The following is a 14,780-nucleotide window of genomic DNA, read 5'->3' on the forward strand; positions in this document are numbered from 1 at the left end:
CAAAGTTGTTGTATTTCCTCAGCGACCAGCACGGATCAGCTCTAGGCATGACGAAGCGGATATCGTCCTCTTTTGGAAGGCCAAACAATGTAGTTTCGCTTTCACAACGAAGCACACAGCGCCTTCACAAAATGGTGGCGGCAACAACAATACTACAGCAAGAATAAAAGTTACGCCTTCTTTCTTTGCGTGCACATTTGGGCGGCGTTATGCAAATCTTCCCACATAGTGACGTAGACATGTGGGGGCGTGTTAGAACGAGCCGTTTTAGGTAGGCGTGGCTGACTCTTAACTTTTATAAAGAATATCTCTTTGGATTTGAGACTTTAGTCTTTGCAACTTTACAGATCTTCTTTATGCACCAAGAGCTTGTAACACTCCAAAGAGAAAGGAACAATTGAAATCGCATCATATGACCCCTTTAAGAATGGTTTTGTGGTCCAGGGTCACATTTGCCAATGAAGAGCATTTATTTTTAAGTGTGTATGTGCAAATTCTGTGACGTTATTGCTTGGTTGTGATGTACTAGTCATTTCTTGTTCATTACTTTTGCATTAGCAATAAAAAGGATGAAATATGTCACTCTAAATAATGGTAAAATATAAAATATTAGACTTAAATGTGTGTTACAGCCTTTAATAGCTTAGTAATGTGGTGTAAGACAGTTCCGTTTGTGTGTGTGTTTCAGTGTGTGAGAATCTTGCCTGCAGTCCTTTTGCAATTATGAGGCGAAAAATCATGAGATTCTCTTCTACTATTTTTTTTCTCAGAGGAGATGTTTTAAACAATCTTTTTCAGTTCATCCCTTCATTCCTAACAGGCCTTCCTAGTGTTTTTCCACTCACTCGACATGGACAGTGAGGATTCAGACAAGGTCCAGATCGGCGAAAACAAATGTGTTAGCAAGTAAGTGCATTTTGCTATGTTACTGCAAGGTTTCTTGTTCTTACCGTTCTCGTAAGCCTGACTTCTTTTCTTTTTTCCTTTTTGGTTGCAGGAGCATTCTTCTCTCACAGCTCAACACATACAACCTTTATTACAAAGGAGAAGCTCTCCAGTTGAGACACAGAGAGGTTAGTTGGTTAGTTGGTAAATTACAGCCTGTTGTATGGATGTCATATATCTGATTATGTGATTTTCACAGGAGGAAGGAGAGTTGATCATTGAGGGTTTGCTCAATGTTTTCTGGGGCGTACGGCAGCCAATCAGACTGCAGATGCAGGACGAGAAGGAGGCAGGCAGGCCCTCACTAACATCTCTGAGCACCGAAACGGACACCAACACACTCAAGTCAGATATTTACATATGTTTAATGCAAGGAAAGATTTTTATTTTAATATTATGAATTATTTTGTTATTTATATAATTTGTATTATTTTATGGGTGCTTTTGGGTTATTATCAATAAGTTAACATCAACAACATCTGTGAATAACCACAGAAATTAATTAGTTTGTAAAAACAATCAAAAATGTGTTTTTTGTTTTGCCTTCACAGTGGAACTAGAATAAAAATGCACATTTATGCTTGTAGTTTAGAAAGTAGGGCCAAAATATTTTGACCTGAGACTAAATTGATAGAAATATATATTTGATCTTTTTTGTACACTAGGCCTACTTTAAAAGGTCAGTGAGATGGGTTTTTTTTACGTTTTTGAAAGAAGTCTCTTATGCTCAAAAAGGCTGCATTTATTTGATAAAAAATACAGTGAAAATAATATTGTGAAATATTATTACAATTAAATAGCCTAAGTTTTGAAATATATGTAAATATAATTTTAATTTATTACTGAGCTAGCAAAGCAGCCATTACTCCAGTCTTCAGTGTCACATGATCCTCCAGAAATCATTGTAATATGCTGATTTGCTGGTCAGTAAATATTTATCAATATTGACAGCAGCTGTGCTGCTTATTATATTTCCACAATAAATAAATATTTAGGCTAATTTACAGATAAACAATAATTCATCTAAGCAAACACTTTAGTAAAAATTTGAACACTTGCCCTATAGGCCTACACTTCTTTTGTAAATATGTCAAATGCAAAAAATAGTTTTCTCCGGAACGTTTGTTTATGAAGGTTTTTTTTTTAATCATGAAATAAATCGTTTATTTCCAGTGAGGTCGCTACAGCAGACGACCAATCAAAAGACTTCAGTGAAGAGAAGGAAGAGGCAGGTGAATACATTCTTGACTTTCTTCTAAAAACTTAGCAGTGTTCCCTGTCTACGCATCATATCTGAACGACTGTGTCTGCCTCGTTGGATTTGTAAAAGCTCGTCTGGCAGGTGAGGAGGAGCAGCAGGAGTCGACACGCTCCGATCGGCTCGCCAGGACCAAGACTGATGTTGGCGGAAGGAGAATCAGCGGGCGACGGCTTGGAATCAGGAGAGTCAAGAGAAACCGATGCTCCTTCAACGGCCACTTTTATAACCACAAGGTGGGCGTCGTGTTTCGTGAACTGTAAGCACGTTAGTAAGCCCTTTTGCTCACAGTTGTTTCTGTCAAACAGACGGCGGTTTTTACGCCTAAGTTCGGCTCTGTGACCAACGTCCGCGTCAACAGCTGTATGACGACAGCACAGGTCTTGCGGTTGCTGCTTAACAAGTTCAAGATCGAAAACAGCCCGGATGAATTCAGCCTCTATATCGTCCACACCAGTGGAGGTACGTCCGAACTGGAATTAAATGTGTCATAGTATTCTTGTCTTTGTCCTTGAGTTCATATTTCTCTCCCTGCACTCAGAGAGACATCAGCTGAAGCCTAATGACCATCCTTTGGCGCTCAGAGTTTTGCAAGGCCCTTGTGAACAGGTCAGCAAAATGTTCCTAATGGAGACGGACCAGGTGGAAGAGGTCACCCATGATGTAAGAGACCAAATATCACATTGGCTATCTATCTATCCTACCTACCCAAACTGCTTGTCTTATGTGGGGCCAAGTCACTCAAAATTAAATAATTAAATGAATATTTATATATTTATAAATTGTTAATAAAACATAGAATTCATAAATGAAGTATTAAATCTCCAAACAAATTAGTCCATGTCCATTTTATTTCATTTTAGCATCATGTTGCATTTATTTTAATTTCTTTGAATTGATGCTTACTTTTTCTCACAATTCTTTCTCTGAACAGCAGTATTTATTTATTATTTATTTGTTTGTTTGTTTGTTTGGAAAAGTCACAAATGCATTCAATGCAAAGATAAAACTAATTTAAAAATGACACACAACAGATATGTATTACATTTATTATTTGTTTGGTGATATAATAATTTATTAATTTAGTTATTTTTATGTGTTCATTAACTGTTTAATTCCATATTTAATTATTGATTGAAATATTGATTAAATGCATTTTTGAGTAATTTTGCCTCCTTAGAGGATGCTAGGGCCTTACTTATCTATCTATCTATCTATCTATCTATTTTCCAAGCTTAAAAAATATTTTTATATTTATTTATATAAATTATATTTTAGTGAAAACAAGTTTTATTCTGTTTCTAAAACCGAATACATATAAAATATATAAAATATAAATGAACATTTTAATTCCAATTTTTCATTTTGTAATGGAATGTCATGCACATTGCATTTTGGGATTAAATATTCTAAGCTATATAATGTGCCTGGTTGTATACTGCACATTTTGGCTGAAGTAGAAGGTCAGAAAAACTGCATACTGAATTCTTACTATTTATTATAGAAATAGTAAGAGTAGTATGTTAGGGCACTGAATTCAGCCAGTGTGACAAGTACAAAGTGCAAGTTTGTATGTATATATTTTTGTAATACTTCGTTTTGTCCTCAAGGTGGCACAATACATCAAGTTTGAGCTTCCTGTTTTACAAAGCTTCATTGCTAAGCTGCAAGAGGAAGAAGAAAGAGAGATGCAGAAACTGAAGAAGAGGTACAGACTGAGTCACACGTAATACAGTCATTTGAAATCATTATGGCACAAATTTTTTTCTGTGCCCTTATTTCAGGTACGCAGATATGCGCCGTATCATCAAGAAATGCATGCGGTCTTTAGCTGATTCAACTAACGTTACATGATGAAGCTGTGCAGGCATGTATCACTCGTGAACACAATCCTCAAAGCACCAACAGTAGTGACAAAACAGTGCTGTATCAGGAAAAGGAACATATTTTTAGTTAAATTTGGCTTTTATTGTCTTCAAGTAATATATAATATAATAATACAGCAGTATCCAAAGGTACCATGACTTTCTCTAAATAAGCTTCATTGGATAAACCTTACTTAGCCTTCTTTTTTACAAAGGAAAGCAAATGGGTCAAAAAATGTAACATTGTTTGACTTTCACTCATGCACAATGATAATAATAATAAGCTGTAAGAATGGTAATTCAAAATTTGATATAACGTATTGTGTGAATAAATAGACAATGTGAAGAAAAATAAAATCTAATGTATTTGCTTTATTTAATTGCAGATTATTTGTCATGTGTATTGGTATTAAAAGTATTTAATATCTTTTGTTTGTAATGTATTTTACAGTGTATGTGCACATTTTTGCCCTTGATAATAAAAACATTGAGACAATTACTGAATTTATTTTCAGTGAACTTGCATGCATATTTACCTCAGTAAAAGCTCTCATAACCTTTTATTGATCCCTTTAGTTGTTCCTAGTATAATACATTTAATACTTCTGATATTTTTTAACATTTGAATGAGTCTGTATATGCAGTAGAGATAAAAATAAAATAAAAACAGTCCATTCAGCAAGGACACATCTTATGCCACACTACATTAACCCATAGCTCCACATTGTTAGGCATGACATTTAAAAATATATATTAATTTTCCATGTGGAATAAAGACTTGTGATCTCTCCTAATGTATTTTATTAATTCCTAAGCACTGATCTGCTACTGAACTTAATGGCCAGGGATAATAGACACAAGGGTAAAATAGAGTGTAGAAGCAATGGGATGTAAATCTGAATAGAAACTGCTTTAAAATGAGTAAAAGCCAGACTAGTACCAGGCTGCAATTCATTCTCTGCTGTGCCTTTGTTCTCGACTGGGCGGGGCTGTTCAGCATCCCTGATTGGTCATTCGCTGCTGTCGAGTGAGTGACAGTTCCATAAGGTGGTTGTTTACAACATAGAGCAGCTTGTCACAGTAAGGTTGAGCAGTTCAAGCGGTGAATAGCTTTTCACGTTTTTATTACCTCACGTTTAGATTACTGTAATTTACTGTACTCAGGTCTTTCTCAGTCATCGCTTTCACGTCTCCAGTTGGTAGAAAATGCAGCTGCAAGGCTGCTGACTGAGGCAAAGAAATATGACCATGTCACTCCAATTTTAGCTTCGCTTCACTGGCTTCCGGTCCATTTTAGAGTTCAGTTTAAGATTCTGTTGTTTGTTTTTAAAGCTCTTAACAATCAAGCTCCATCTTATCTTAAAGATCTTATTATCCCTTTGTCATCTACCAGACTTTTAAGATCCACTGACAGGGCTCTTTTATCTGTCCCTCGTTCCCGTTTGAAAACTAAGGGTGACAGAGCCTTTTCAGTCACTGCCCCACCGTCTGTGGAACCAATTGCCTCTAGACTGCTGCCTTGCACCTTGCATTACCATTTTTAAATCGAGGATGAAAACGTATCTTTTCTCCTTAGCATTTTAATTTCACTTGTCTTGTTTGCTTCTTTTCTGTGTTTCCTTTTCTCTTTTAATTTTATTTTACATTGTTAAGCACTTTGGATAGCTTTGCTATGTTGAAATGTGCTATATAAATAAAATTTACTTACTTACTTACTTTGTTTGCTGAACCTCCAATTGTTTCCTCCTGATCATGACGTTCTTTTTCTGAATGGCCTGGTCTCGTAGCAACGTGCTGCATGTATCATGTGAAGGCCTCAGTGTTCTCTGTGATGTTAGCAATGGTCTTCATTTTGCTAGCTTTTAAACAGACCAGCAATTGTTTGATCTATAAAATATTGAAAACATATATTGTTTTCCTACTGTAGAATTCAATGTACACCACACATTCATAAGGGAAAGAACATTTGGAGAAAACTACTGTAATATATGAAGATATGATTAAATAATACTAAATAAATAATCAATATAAATTAATTTATCAGCTAATAAAAATAAAAAATGTATTATTGTTGTTGTTGTTTTTATGTTTTTTAAATAATATAAATGGTTACTATATAATTAAATATATCCATAATATTACATTTCTATAAATTAATCAGTGAACATTTTATTTGAACAATTTAGTTTTTATTTCCCAGAAATATTACTATTACTACTACAATAATAACAATAATAATATTAATAATAATAATAACAATATTAATAATAATAAGAGTTTTGTATTTTATAAAATTATTTATAACAAAATACATTCATTAAATGCAAATGTCCAGTATACGTTGTATTTGCCTTGTACTGTACGTTTAAACAGCCAGTGAGAAAAAAGACTTGTTACATTTTGAGCAGAAAAGCAAAACTTTCAGTCAAGATTGATAATATACTCAAATTTTAAAATGTAACTTCACCTTTAGATTCCTAGACTGAGAGAGTGGAAAGGAAGGGCAATTGACCCTTCGCAGGGAGTTTGACTGACAGGCAATTTGGCCAATCATAACACTGAATCTGCCATTTTTGTCTGACAAACAAACTAGACAGGAGAGTAGATTAACGGTGGACTAGAACTTGAAAAATCGTGCATATTGATGTCTTTACGTGGTTGAAACAAGATACCTTCTGATGTTCATTCATGTTTATTTCATGCCATAACTAGTATAGTGTAAGAGATTATCACATCACCTGCTGCTTGAACTGAGGCGCTACAGCGATCTGTCACGACACATTAAAGAGCCACAAAACGGTATTTATTGTTTGAATTTCTTAAAAAATGACCAAATTTGAAAGCTGAAACTTTGTTTCATACCAAAAGTAACCTTCTGTGTCTTGTCTGTCAGCACTTGTCAGTTTTCTCATTGCTCTGCCATGTATTTTTCATTGCGTGAGAACATGACGTTTGGTGTGAGAGTGCCATGGCTTGTTGGACATAGCAGTAATGAAGGGGGGTGGGTCATTGTGAAGGATCAAATGCATTCCTTTATGTATATATGTGTGTGTGTATATATATATATATATATATATATATTAGTGCTGTCAAACGATTAATCGCGATTAATCGCACCCAAAATAGACGTTTTTATTTACATAATATATGTGTGTGTACTGTGCACATTTATGTATATAGAAATACACACACATACAGCATATATTTCGAACATATTTACATGTATATATTTATATTCATATAATTTATATTATATATATATATATACAGTATATATAATATTATATGTTGACAGCACTACTAAGTGCCACTAAGAAGCATAAAAAAAGTAGTGAGCAACAGAAGCACTCCAGAGACACGGTGTCCATTGTGGTTATTGGAAGGTCTGAAATTTTTTCTTCCCTTTTTGTCCTTGTTATCTTCTTTCTGCTTCTCCGTGAAGCTCTCAGAGTAAACCAAATACAGCTCAACACACTTCCGAGATTTCATCTGCTCAATGAGAGCTGGATAACCAATCTGCATGATACTCACTGTATCATCATCATCCTCACGAATTGCAGCAGCCTTTGGATAATCATTGACAGTCATAGGGGATGTGGTGTCGTTCACAGCTGCAATGTCAGTCAGTGGCTCATCTCTTTGAATGTTCTTGCGATCTGCAGAATCTGTCATTTCCTGCTCTTTTAGAAGATCTTTTCGCTTCATGCATGTGTTCATGTATTGCTCATATGACTGAGCCTGGGATGGTTGCTTTGATGTGTAGTTGGGTCCTTCTTTGTTATTTCTGTCTTTAGAATGAGTGCCTTGACGTGCATACATATAGTGGTTGTATTGACGTTCCTCCTGAGGGCTCCTGAATTGGAAGTTGGGGCGTGGAAAGTTTCCGATTCCATAGCCTACAGCCATTCCTGCCACTGCTCCAATGCCTGCTGCTAGCATTGCCTTTTTTGCGAAGCCTTTGGATTTAGCAGAGGGACCATAGCCCATACTTTTCACTGTATTGGAGAAAGGGGAGCCACCCGTTCCAAACCTGCCACCTCCAAAAGAGCCTCCATAGCGTGGACTGAGGATCTTATTTTCGGGGTTCCAGTTGGGATATCCCCCTCCAATGGAAGGGTGTCCTCCTGGGTATCCTCCCGGCTGTCCTGCAGTTCTTACTGGGTAAGATCCACCTGCTGGATACCCACCAGGGCTGTACCCACTTCTACCTGGATATTGGTTAGAGTAACCCCCTCCTGCAGGATTCTGGTTGGGATAGCTGCCACTAGTGTCTCTACCAGGATGCTGCTGGTTGGGGTAGCCTGGGTTACTTCCTGCACCAGGATTGGAGGGTTGCCTGGGATAGTTAGATTGAGTCTTGGTCCCCTGTGATGGCTTATTGGATGGCTTCTTGGAAGGGGTGCTCTTACCCCCTGTCTTTCCTCCTGATGAATTGTGTAGCACTGCCATCAGAACCAAAACAAACAGTGCAAGTTTGCCTAACTGCCCCATTTTGGTCCTAACAAATTGAGACACACTGAGTTAGTTTAAATTTGATATGCACACAATTCAGAGAAATAAGCTTACTGAAATGCAAAGGCAATTTTTCATATTACAAGACAAGAGCCTAATGGACACTGTATACAAGAGAGAAAGAGTGAACATTATAAATACTTGTGGAAGTGATTGCTGGAAAACAGATGCACTTAGGCATTTAGTTGCATTTATTAGAGATCTAAAAGATCCATCATATTGTTTGGAAAATAAAGTCATTAAAATTGAGTAGGCGTTTTCCACAGCACTAATGGAGGACCCTTTAGTATTCGGGAATTTCAAAGAGATGAAACACGAGAGAGTAATGGACAGGAAAGCATTCCTGTCAAGTAATATGGCCCTTCAGCACTTTCAACTTATCCATTTGGTGTCCATAACACACTTTAGGAGATTGTAACCCCCAAAAAATGATCTTGAAATGAAAGATACTGTAAAAGCCTAAAGTAAGCATACTCATTATATTATCCATAATGTTGTACTGCTTCAAACATAAACGCTGAGAACAAAATCAACAAGAGTTACTGTACATAAAACATCTTGAACGAATAATCATTGCTGCTATTACATGTTTGCAACCTTTAAATATGTTATGTCAATGTTGCATGTAATATCAGCAATTTCATGTTTGGAGGTTTGAAGGTTAGACCTTCTTCTTTTGTTAACATACATCTTAAGCATTTTTTCTTTGAGCAGATAGAAAAACATATATATCATTTTAACATTAAGACATAAGGTTAATATTTATGTGAATTTGTCATTTTTAATAAAATTAAAGGTCATTTAAATGGTCCTGCAGTATGACAATTTTTGTCTATATTTCAAGTAGGGTCTGATTTTAAAAGAGGCAATAAATCAGTATTCATAATTATATGAGCTTCAAGTTACATGACAAATTACTACAATTTTTAACAAACTATTTTATTGTTCAGTTGTTTTTATGTCCTTTTTGAAGGTTAGTATTTAGATTGGGTAATAGGTCATATGTACATATAAATTAGGGTTTACCAGAATAACATTTTAATGCATTAAATCAAATAAGTATTTTCAGTATTAAATTACCTTTAATATTATGTTCCCGTTTGTTGTATTCAATTCAAATGTCACATTACAAGTTTTCATACATCCAGATGTTTAGTAATATGAAAGCATTTACCTTACCATAAAGAGGTTGCTATAGAAGAACACGTCTCTTCAGCAGCTCAATAGAAATCATGTTGACTCCAGTCAAGAGACAGATATTGGTCTGGGGTGTGGCTTTATGTAATAATTTTCTCTGCTGCCTTACAGACAGCCCAGGCTGGTATGCTGTTTTTGTGTGCATGACCATGACTGTTCAAAAACTTCTCACACATCCAGAAGAAATATAATCTGAATAATCAATTTGTCTAAAATTGTTTCAAAATTTTATTTACACATGAACTTTCATCTTCAGGCTACAAGATACACTTACAGAGGAATTATGACTAAGCAGATTTTAAACATATTTACAAAAATACATAAACTCCAGACAAAATATATTCTGCAACTTAACCCAAATGTCCATATATTCTGTACATATAATGTGTGTGTGTATATATATATGTGTGTGTGTGTGTGTGTGTGTGTGTGTGTGTGTGTGTGTGTGTGTGTGAATTAATTTTAAAAACTACCAAAACACTATCTTTGCTACTATTTTCTATGAAACAACAATACAATTAATTGAACAAACTTTGTTAATGTTGTCACATTAAATGGAATAACTTGTCATGATGGGACCATTTTTGGAAAAAGAAATGTATATAATAAAATGTAAAAAAAAAAAAAAAACCCACTTTCACAATATAACTGTATTTGAAAACTAAAATAATCTAAAATAATTAATAAAATAATTATAACTTACCCATGTGACAACTAGCCCCATAAAAACACACACACACACATACATACATACATACTGTACACTACTGTTCAGAAGTTTGGGGTCGGTAATAATGTTTTTAAAAGTAGTCTCTTACCAACGTTTATTTCATCAAAAATACAGTAAAAATTGTAATAGTGTGAAATATTACAACTGATTTTCATTTTATGAACATTGTATGCCTTTACTGTCACTTTTGATCAATTTAATGCAAAAAAATAAATAATTTCTTAAAGAAAAAAATCATAGTGACCCGAAACTTTCAAAAAGTAGTGTACATATACGGTTTATAAAGACATTGGGGTTTAGAGTATTTCTTAACTTTGTCAGGAAAAGCTTAGATTATGGAAGAACTTTGAACGGCGAGCTGCATGCCGGTTTTCCGGCTCACTGCTTCGTCTCCTGTTTCCTTCTTTTTCTCTACGTCTACGAGCGAGGTCTTCCTCTAACACCTGAACATAAACATACAACAGTCGTCATGTTTTTTCCCGATTAAAAAGCTTTAAACCTCTCATTTTTACTATTCCATCCAATACCTCTTTTCTACACGCAAGCTTATCTCTCCATTCGTTGAGCTCCAGAGTGTGTTCATCCTCCAGAGCTTTGATCTTTTTCTTCTCCATTTCCACAAGAATTTGGAGCTTCTCATTCTAAAATCCAAACACACAGACACTGAGAATCACATTCCCTCAACATGAAAACGCTGCAAGGCTGTTCCCAAGTTGACGCGGATGTACCTGAAGCTGCTGTAGTTCAGCTGCACTGGCATCACATTGTTCCTGCACCACTTTCAATTGGTTCTCATGACTCTCTTGAAGACTCTGTCTCTCTTGCTTCTGTCTTGCCTCCTCCTCTGACAAAAACTGAGAGGGCAAACCAGTTTTATTAAGTATAGGTTTAATTTACTACATGTTTTGTTTCTTCTGAATCCAAACCTGTGTGAGACGTTGTCGCTGCTCTGGACCACTCAGACCTTGCTTTTTGAGCTCCATCTTGAACTGATTCAAACAGGACTTTGCTTCAGCTTTTTGGGCCTTCTGGAAGGATACTCTCTCCTGGGCCTGCAATGACTTCTGCTCCTCCAGTAGAGCTTGCTGGAACCGAGACGCTCTCTCCTTATCCTACCATACGAGAGAACAGAACCACAGAAGACAGGGTAAGGCACAGAAAAATAAAGATAATGCTTTTGGGGGTTGCTGCATAATTTACCTTGTTGTGTCTCTTGGTCAGCTGCTGTCTTTGCAGGGAGTACTGCTCCTTCACCTGCTGTTTGAATAGATGGTACTTCTCCTGTAGATGGCGCTGTTCTAACTCCCAAATCACTGCTTCACGCGCTTAAGGAAGGAAACAGTATGTTTAGAATGACATACTACCAAACCTTCTTCTGTATACAGTATGTGTACAATGCACACTATTTATCTACTATTCCAATGCACAGTACATGCAAATTTACTGTACACATAAAATACCAGAATGACCTATGGAGGACATTTTACCACATTAAAAATAAAATAATGAATCAATTATGAATTTATTAATTAAAAAATGTTATCATTCAAATAATTTCTCAAACTGAAAAAAATAACTAGAAATAAATATATAAATATTGTAATTATTTTTTATTGGTAAAAGATACCAACTATTTAATTCTCAATAAATAATTTCCCCAAAACTTTTTATTTAATTAATGTTTAAAATGTCATTAAATGTAACATCAAAATAATAAATACATCACTTTTTAATTTGACAAATCAGTGCATTTTAAAAATTGCATTTAAAAAGGATTTATCAATTTGTTATTTGTTGTTACATTTTTGATTACTGATTCCTTAATTTTATTTACTTTTCAAATGGACAAATTAATGCAATTTAAAATTTGTATTTGTAAAAATATATATCAATTTATTATTTAGTGTTACATTTAACTATATTTTTAGGCATGGATTTGTCATACATCTAAGAACATTTATTTGTAAGTTTAAGAAGCTATTTATTTACATTTTTATTTCTAATTTAATTAACTGATCATTTATTTTATTTTATGTAGGACTCTTGGTTCAGATTATTAAAATGTTCTTTGCACTAAGAAAAAAAATGGTTCCCTTTCAGTCGGTCACTCTCGACGTCACGTCGGATGACCGACGAATTGGGATCTCGCTTAGAGAGACCAATCTACTTCGAGTGTAAACTAAACGAGCCAATGCACATTGGCATGCGATTATTGCATCCAGCTGCTGCTGATCACAGTGTGAGTATAAGTAGGCAGCAGATGCAGCGCATATTCAGCTTTTCACTTCGGAGCCGAGCGGTTCTATCGTTCTGCTCCTGACCTAAGTCTACGGTAGTGAAAACTACAGTCAAGCACGGTCTTCGTGGGCTCTCATGCTGGTGGTACGGCGCTTCTGCGGCGGTGGTTTTCCCATGTCGAGTGGGTTGCACACAACAGGCTGCACTACCCCTGTGTGTGTTGCAGACGGCCATCTCCCCTGTGCGCTTCAGCACACTAAAAGAGCAAATTCCATCTAAAAGAGCTTCACGGATGGAACGTCTTTTTAAAGACGCGTCTTTTTAAAGATGACGAACCATCCGTGTGTTTCTGGGCGCAGTCGTTACCTGGCGCCGGGTGATGGACACGATCGCTGCCTCACATGTCTGGGCATTAAACACGCTGAGGTGGCGTTCGCGGATGAGTCATGTTCCCATTGCGGCTCGGCTCCTCAGCGAAAACCTGAATATGCGCTGCATCTGCTGCCTACTTATACTCACGCTGTGATCAGCAGCAGCTGGATGCAATAATCGCATGCCAATGTGCATTGGCTCGTTTAGTTTACACTCGAAGTAGATTGGTCTCTCTAAGCGAGATCCCAATTCGTCGGTCATCCGACGTGACGTCTCCGTTCCCTCCTTCAGGGAACGAGGGTTACCATACGTAACCAAGACGTTCTTTTTAAGAACTCTTCATGAAGAGGTTCTTTGTGGAACCCAAAATTGTTCTTGTTTGGCATTATTGTGAAAACCCAGCTTCTGGAACCTTTATTTTTAAGAGTGTATTTTAAAGATTGATAAACTACATGCCATAAACCGTGATTTTGGTGCAAATTACATAATAAATAAGTGTATTAGCAGTGGCATATTTACCTCGCTTGAGCTGCTGAGATTTGACAGTAATCTCCCACTCCATGGAAGCCACCTTTCTCTTATGTTCCTGAACGCCCTTCTGCAGAGCTTCATTCAGCTCCTGCTGCTGCTTCTGCAGGAACCGCTGCTCCTAAAGCAGAAATAGACACACATGAGTGACTGTCTTCATGTGTTTGAGCCTAATGCTGTGCAAGTGTGGGTAAATGCAGCAGTCCGTACCTCTTTAGGGTCCGCTTTCAGTGCGCTGCTCTTGCGGCTCAGCTCTTTCTCCTGCTGGGCCTTGAGTCTGCGTGCGTCCTCCCTGAGCCGGGATGTGTGCTCAGCCTCCATCTGGCTGCTTTGCTGCTGGTACTGTTTCTCAAGTCTCTCAAGCTCACCGTCATAGTACTGCTTCTTGCTCTGCAACAGGACAAACATTCAAAAAACAAACAAGCATCTTTATTTCAAGTGCTCGTACTTACGCTTATGAATATGATTAAGAATAATCACATCATGCAGCTTATTGAGGAGACTGTGCTAATACATTGATCATACTTACAATTCAGTATTATTCCTATGCTATTATAGGCTTTTGAATTAGCTTTATATTTTTATCATTTGTTTTCATTTTAGTTTGTTTTAGTATTTTTTATGTGCTTTTGTCATTTTTATTCATTTTTTTATACTTCAGTACAATATTAAAAATGTATTCGAAATAAATTTATTTTAGGTTTACTTCAACTTCAACTTACATTATTACAGTTCATTGCCAAGGCAACTTTTGTCATTTCTGTTTTTAATATATATATATATATATATATTTTTTTTTTTGTTTTTTTTTTTTTTTATTTTAGTCAACAACAGCAAGTCTCTCATCTAATATTTATATTTATTTTATTTTAGCTTTATTTCAATTAACAATAACCATTTTTAATAGTTTTAGTTTTGCCCAGTAAACACTACAAAGGCAAAAATACTTTTTTAGTTGACAGTTTTCCACTTGTGTTATGCTGACAAAATTAAATAATACTTCATTAATTAATTTATATTAAATAATATAATTATAATAATCAATACAATTATTAAAAAATGCAAAAAAAAATGAAGAGTTCATATGCAAAAACAGATAACTGTGTTCAAAAATCTTTTTTTTTTTTTTTTTTTT

At 35.7% G+C, this 14,780-nt stretch overlaps 3 protein-coding genes across 3 annotated transcripts in view; 1 reads left to right on the plus strand and 2 right to left on the minus strand.

The window, feature by feature from the left end:
- The window catches only part of LOC107678048 (ras association domain-containing protein 2-like), a 6,465-nt gene extending 2,082 nt beyond the window's left edge, over positions 1 to 4,383 (plus strand). The window contains exons 2-11 of the mRNA XM_016473162.1: positions 799 to 906; positions 998 to 1,073; positions 1,145 to 1,307; positions 1,824 to 1,841; positions 2,112 to 2,177; positions 2,288 to 2,439; positions 2,512 to 2,665; positions 2,745 to 2,866; positions 3,814 to 3,911; positions 3,988 to 4,383. Of these exons, the coding sequence (XP_016328648.1) occupies positions 851 to 906; positions 998 to 1,073; positions 1,145 to 1,307; positions 1,824 to 1,841; positions 2,112 to 2,177; positions 2,288 to 2,439; positions 2,512 to 2,665; positions 2,745 to 2,866; positions 3,814 to 3,911; positions 3,988 to 4,057 (975 nt within the window). The 5' untranslated portion in view covers positions 799 to 850 and the 3' untranslated portion in view covers positions 4,058 to 4,383. The remainder of the gene's footprint in view (positions 1 to 798; positions 907 to 997; positions 1,074 to 1,144; positions 1,308 to 1,823; positions 1,842 to 2,111; positions 2,178 to 2,287; positions 2,440 to 2,511; positions 2,666 to 2,744; positions 2,867 to 3,813; positions 3,912 to 3,987) is intronic.
- A 2,985-nt stretch (positions 4,384 to 7,368) lies between these two features.
- Positions 7,369 to 8,559, minus strand: LOC107677973 (translation initiation factor IF-2-like). The gene has a single exon (XM_016473050.1). It carries the CDS (start codon positions 8,557 to 8,559, stop codon positions 7,369 to 7,371), a length of 1,191 nt encoding a protein of 396 aa, XP_016328536.1.
- A 2,134-nt stretch (positions 8,560 to 10,693) lies between these two features.
- LOC107678005 (serine/threonine-protein kinase 10-like) overlaps positions 10,694 to 14,780 on the minus strand; it is an 11,659-nt gene continuing 7,572 nt past the window's right edge. Inside the window, exons 11-17 of the mRNA XM_016473097.1 lie at positions 13,856 to 14,035; positions 13,637 to 13,766; positions 11,708 to 11,832; positions 11,434 to 11,619; positions 11,236 to 11,361; positions 11,035 to 11,148; positions 10,694 to 10,950 (exon numbers count right to left, since the gene is read on the minus strand). Coding sequence (XP_016328583.1) covers positions 10,825 to 10,950; positions 11,035 to 11,148; positions 11,236 to 11,361; positions 11,434 to 11,619; positions 11,708 to 11,832; positions 13,637 to 13,766; positions 13,856 to 14,035 — 987 coding nt within the window. The 3' untranslated portion in view covers positions 10,694 to 10,824. The remainder of the gene's footprint in view (positions 10,951 to 11,034; positions 11,149 to 11,235; positions 11,362 to 11,433; positions 11,620 to 11,707; positions 11,833 to 13,636; positions 13,767 to 13,855; positions 14,036 to 14,780) is intronic.

This window comes from Sinocyclocheilus anshuiensis, unplaced genomic scaffold (genome assembly GCF_001515605.1).
Source record: "Sinocyclocheilus anshuiensis isolate Anshui unplaced genomic scaffold, SAMN03320099.WGS_v1.1 scaffold260, whole genome shotgun sequence".
Taxonomy (NCBI): Eukaryota; Metazoa; Chordata; class Actinopteri; order Cypriniformes; family Cyprinidae; genus Sinocyclocheilus; species Sinocyclocheilus anshuiensis.

Bases quoted from the DNA above. Each gene is read 5' to 3' on its own strand.
- LOC107677973 (XM_016473050.1), bottom strand. From the start codon at position 8,559: ATGGGGCAGTTAGGCAAACTTGCACTGTTTGTTTTGGTTCTGATGGCA.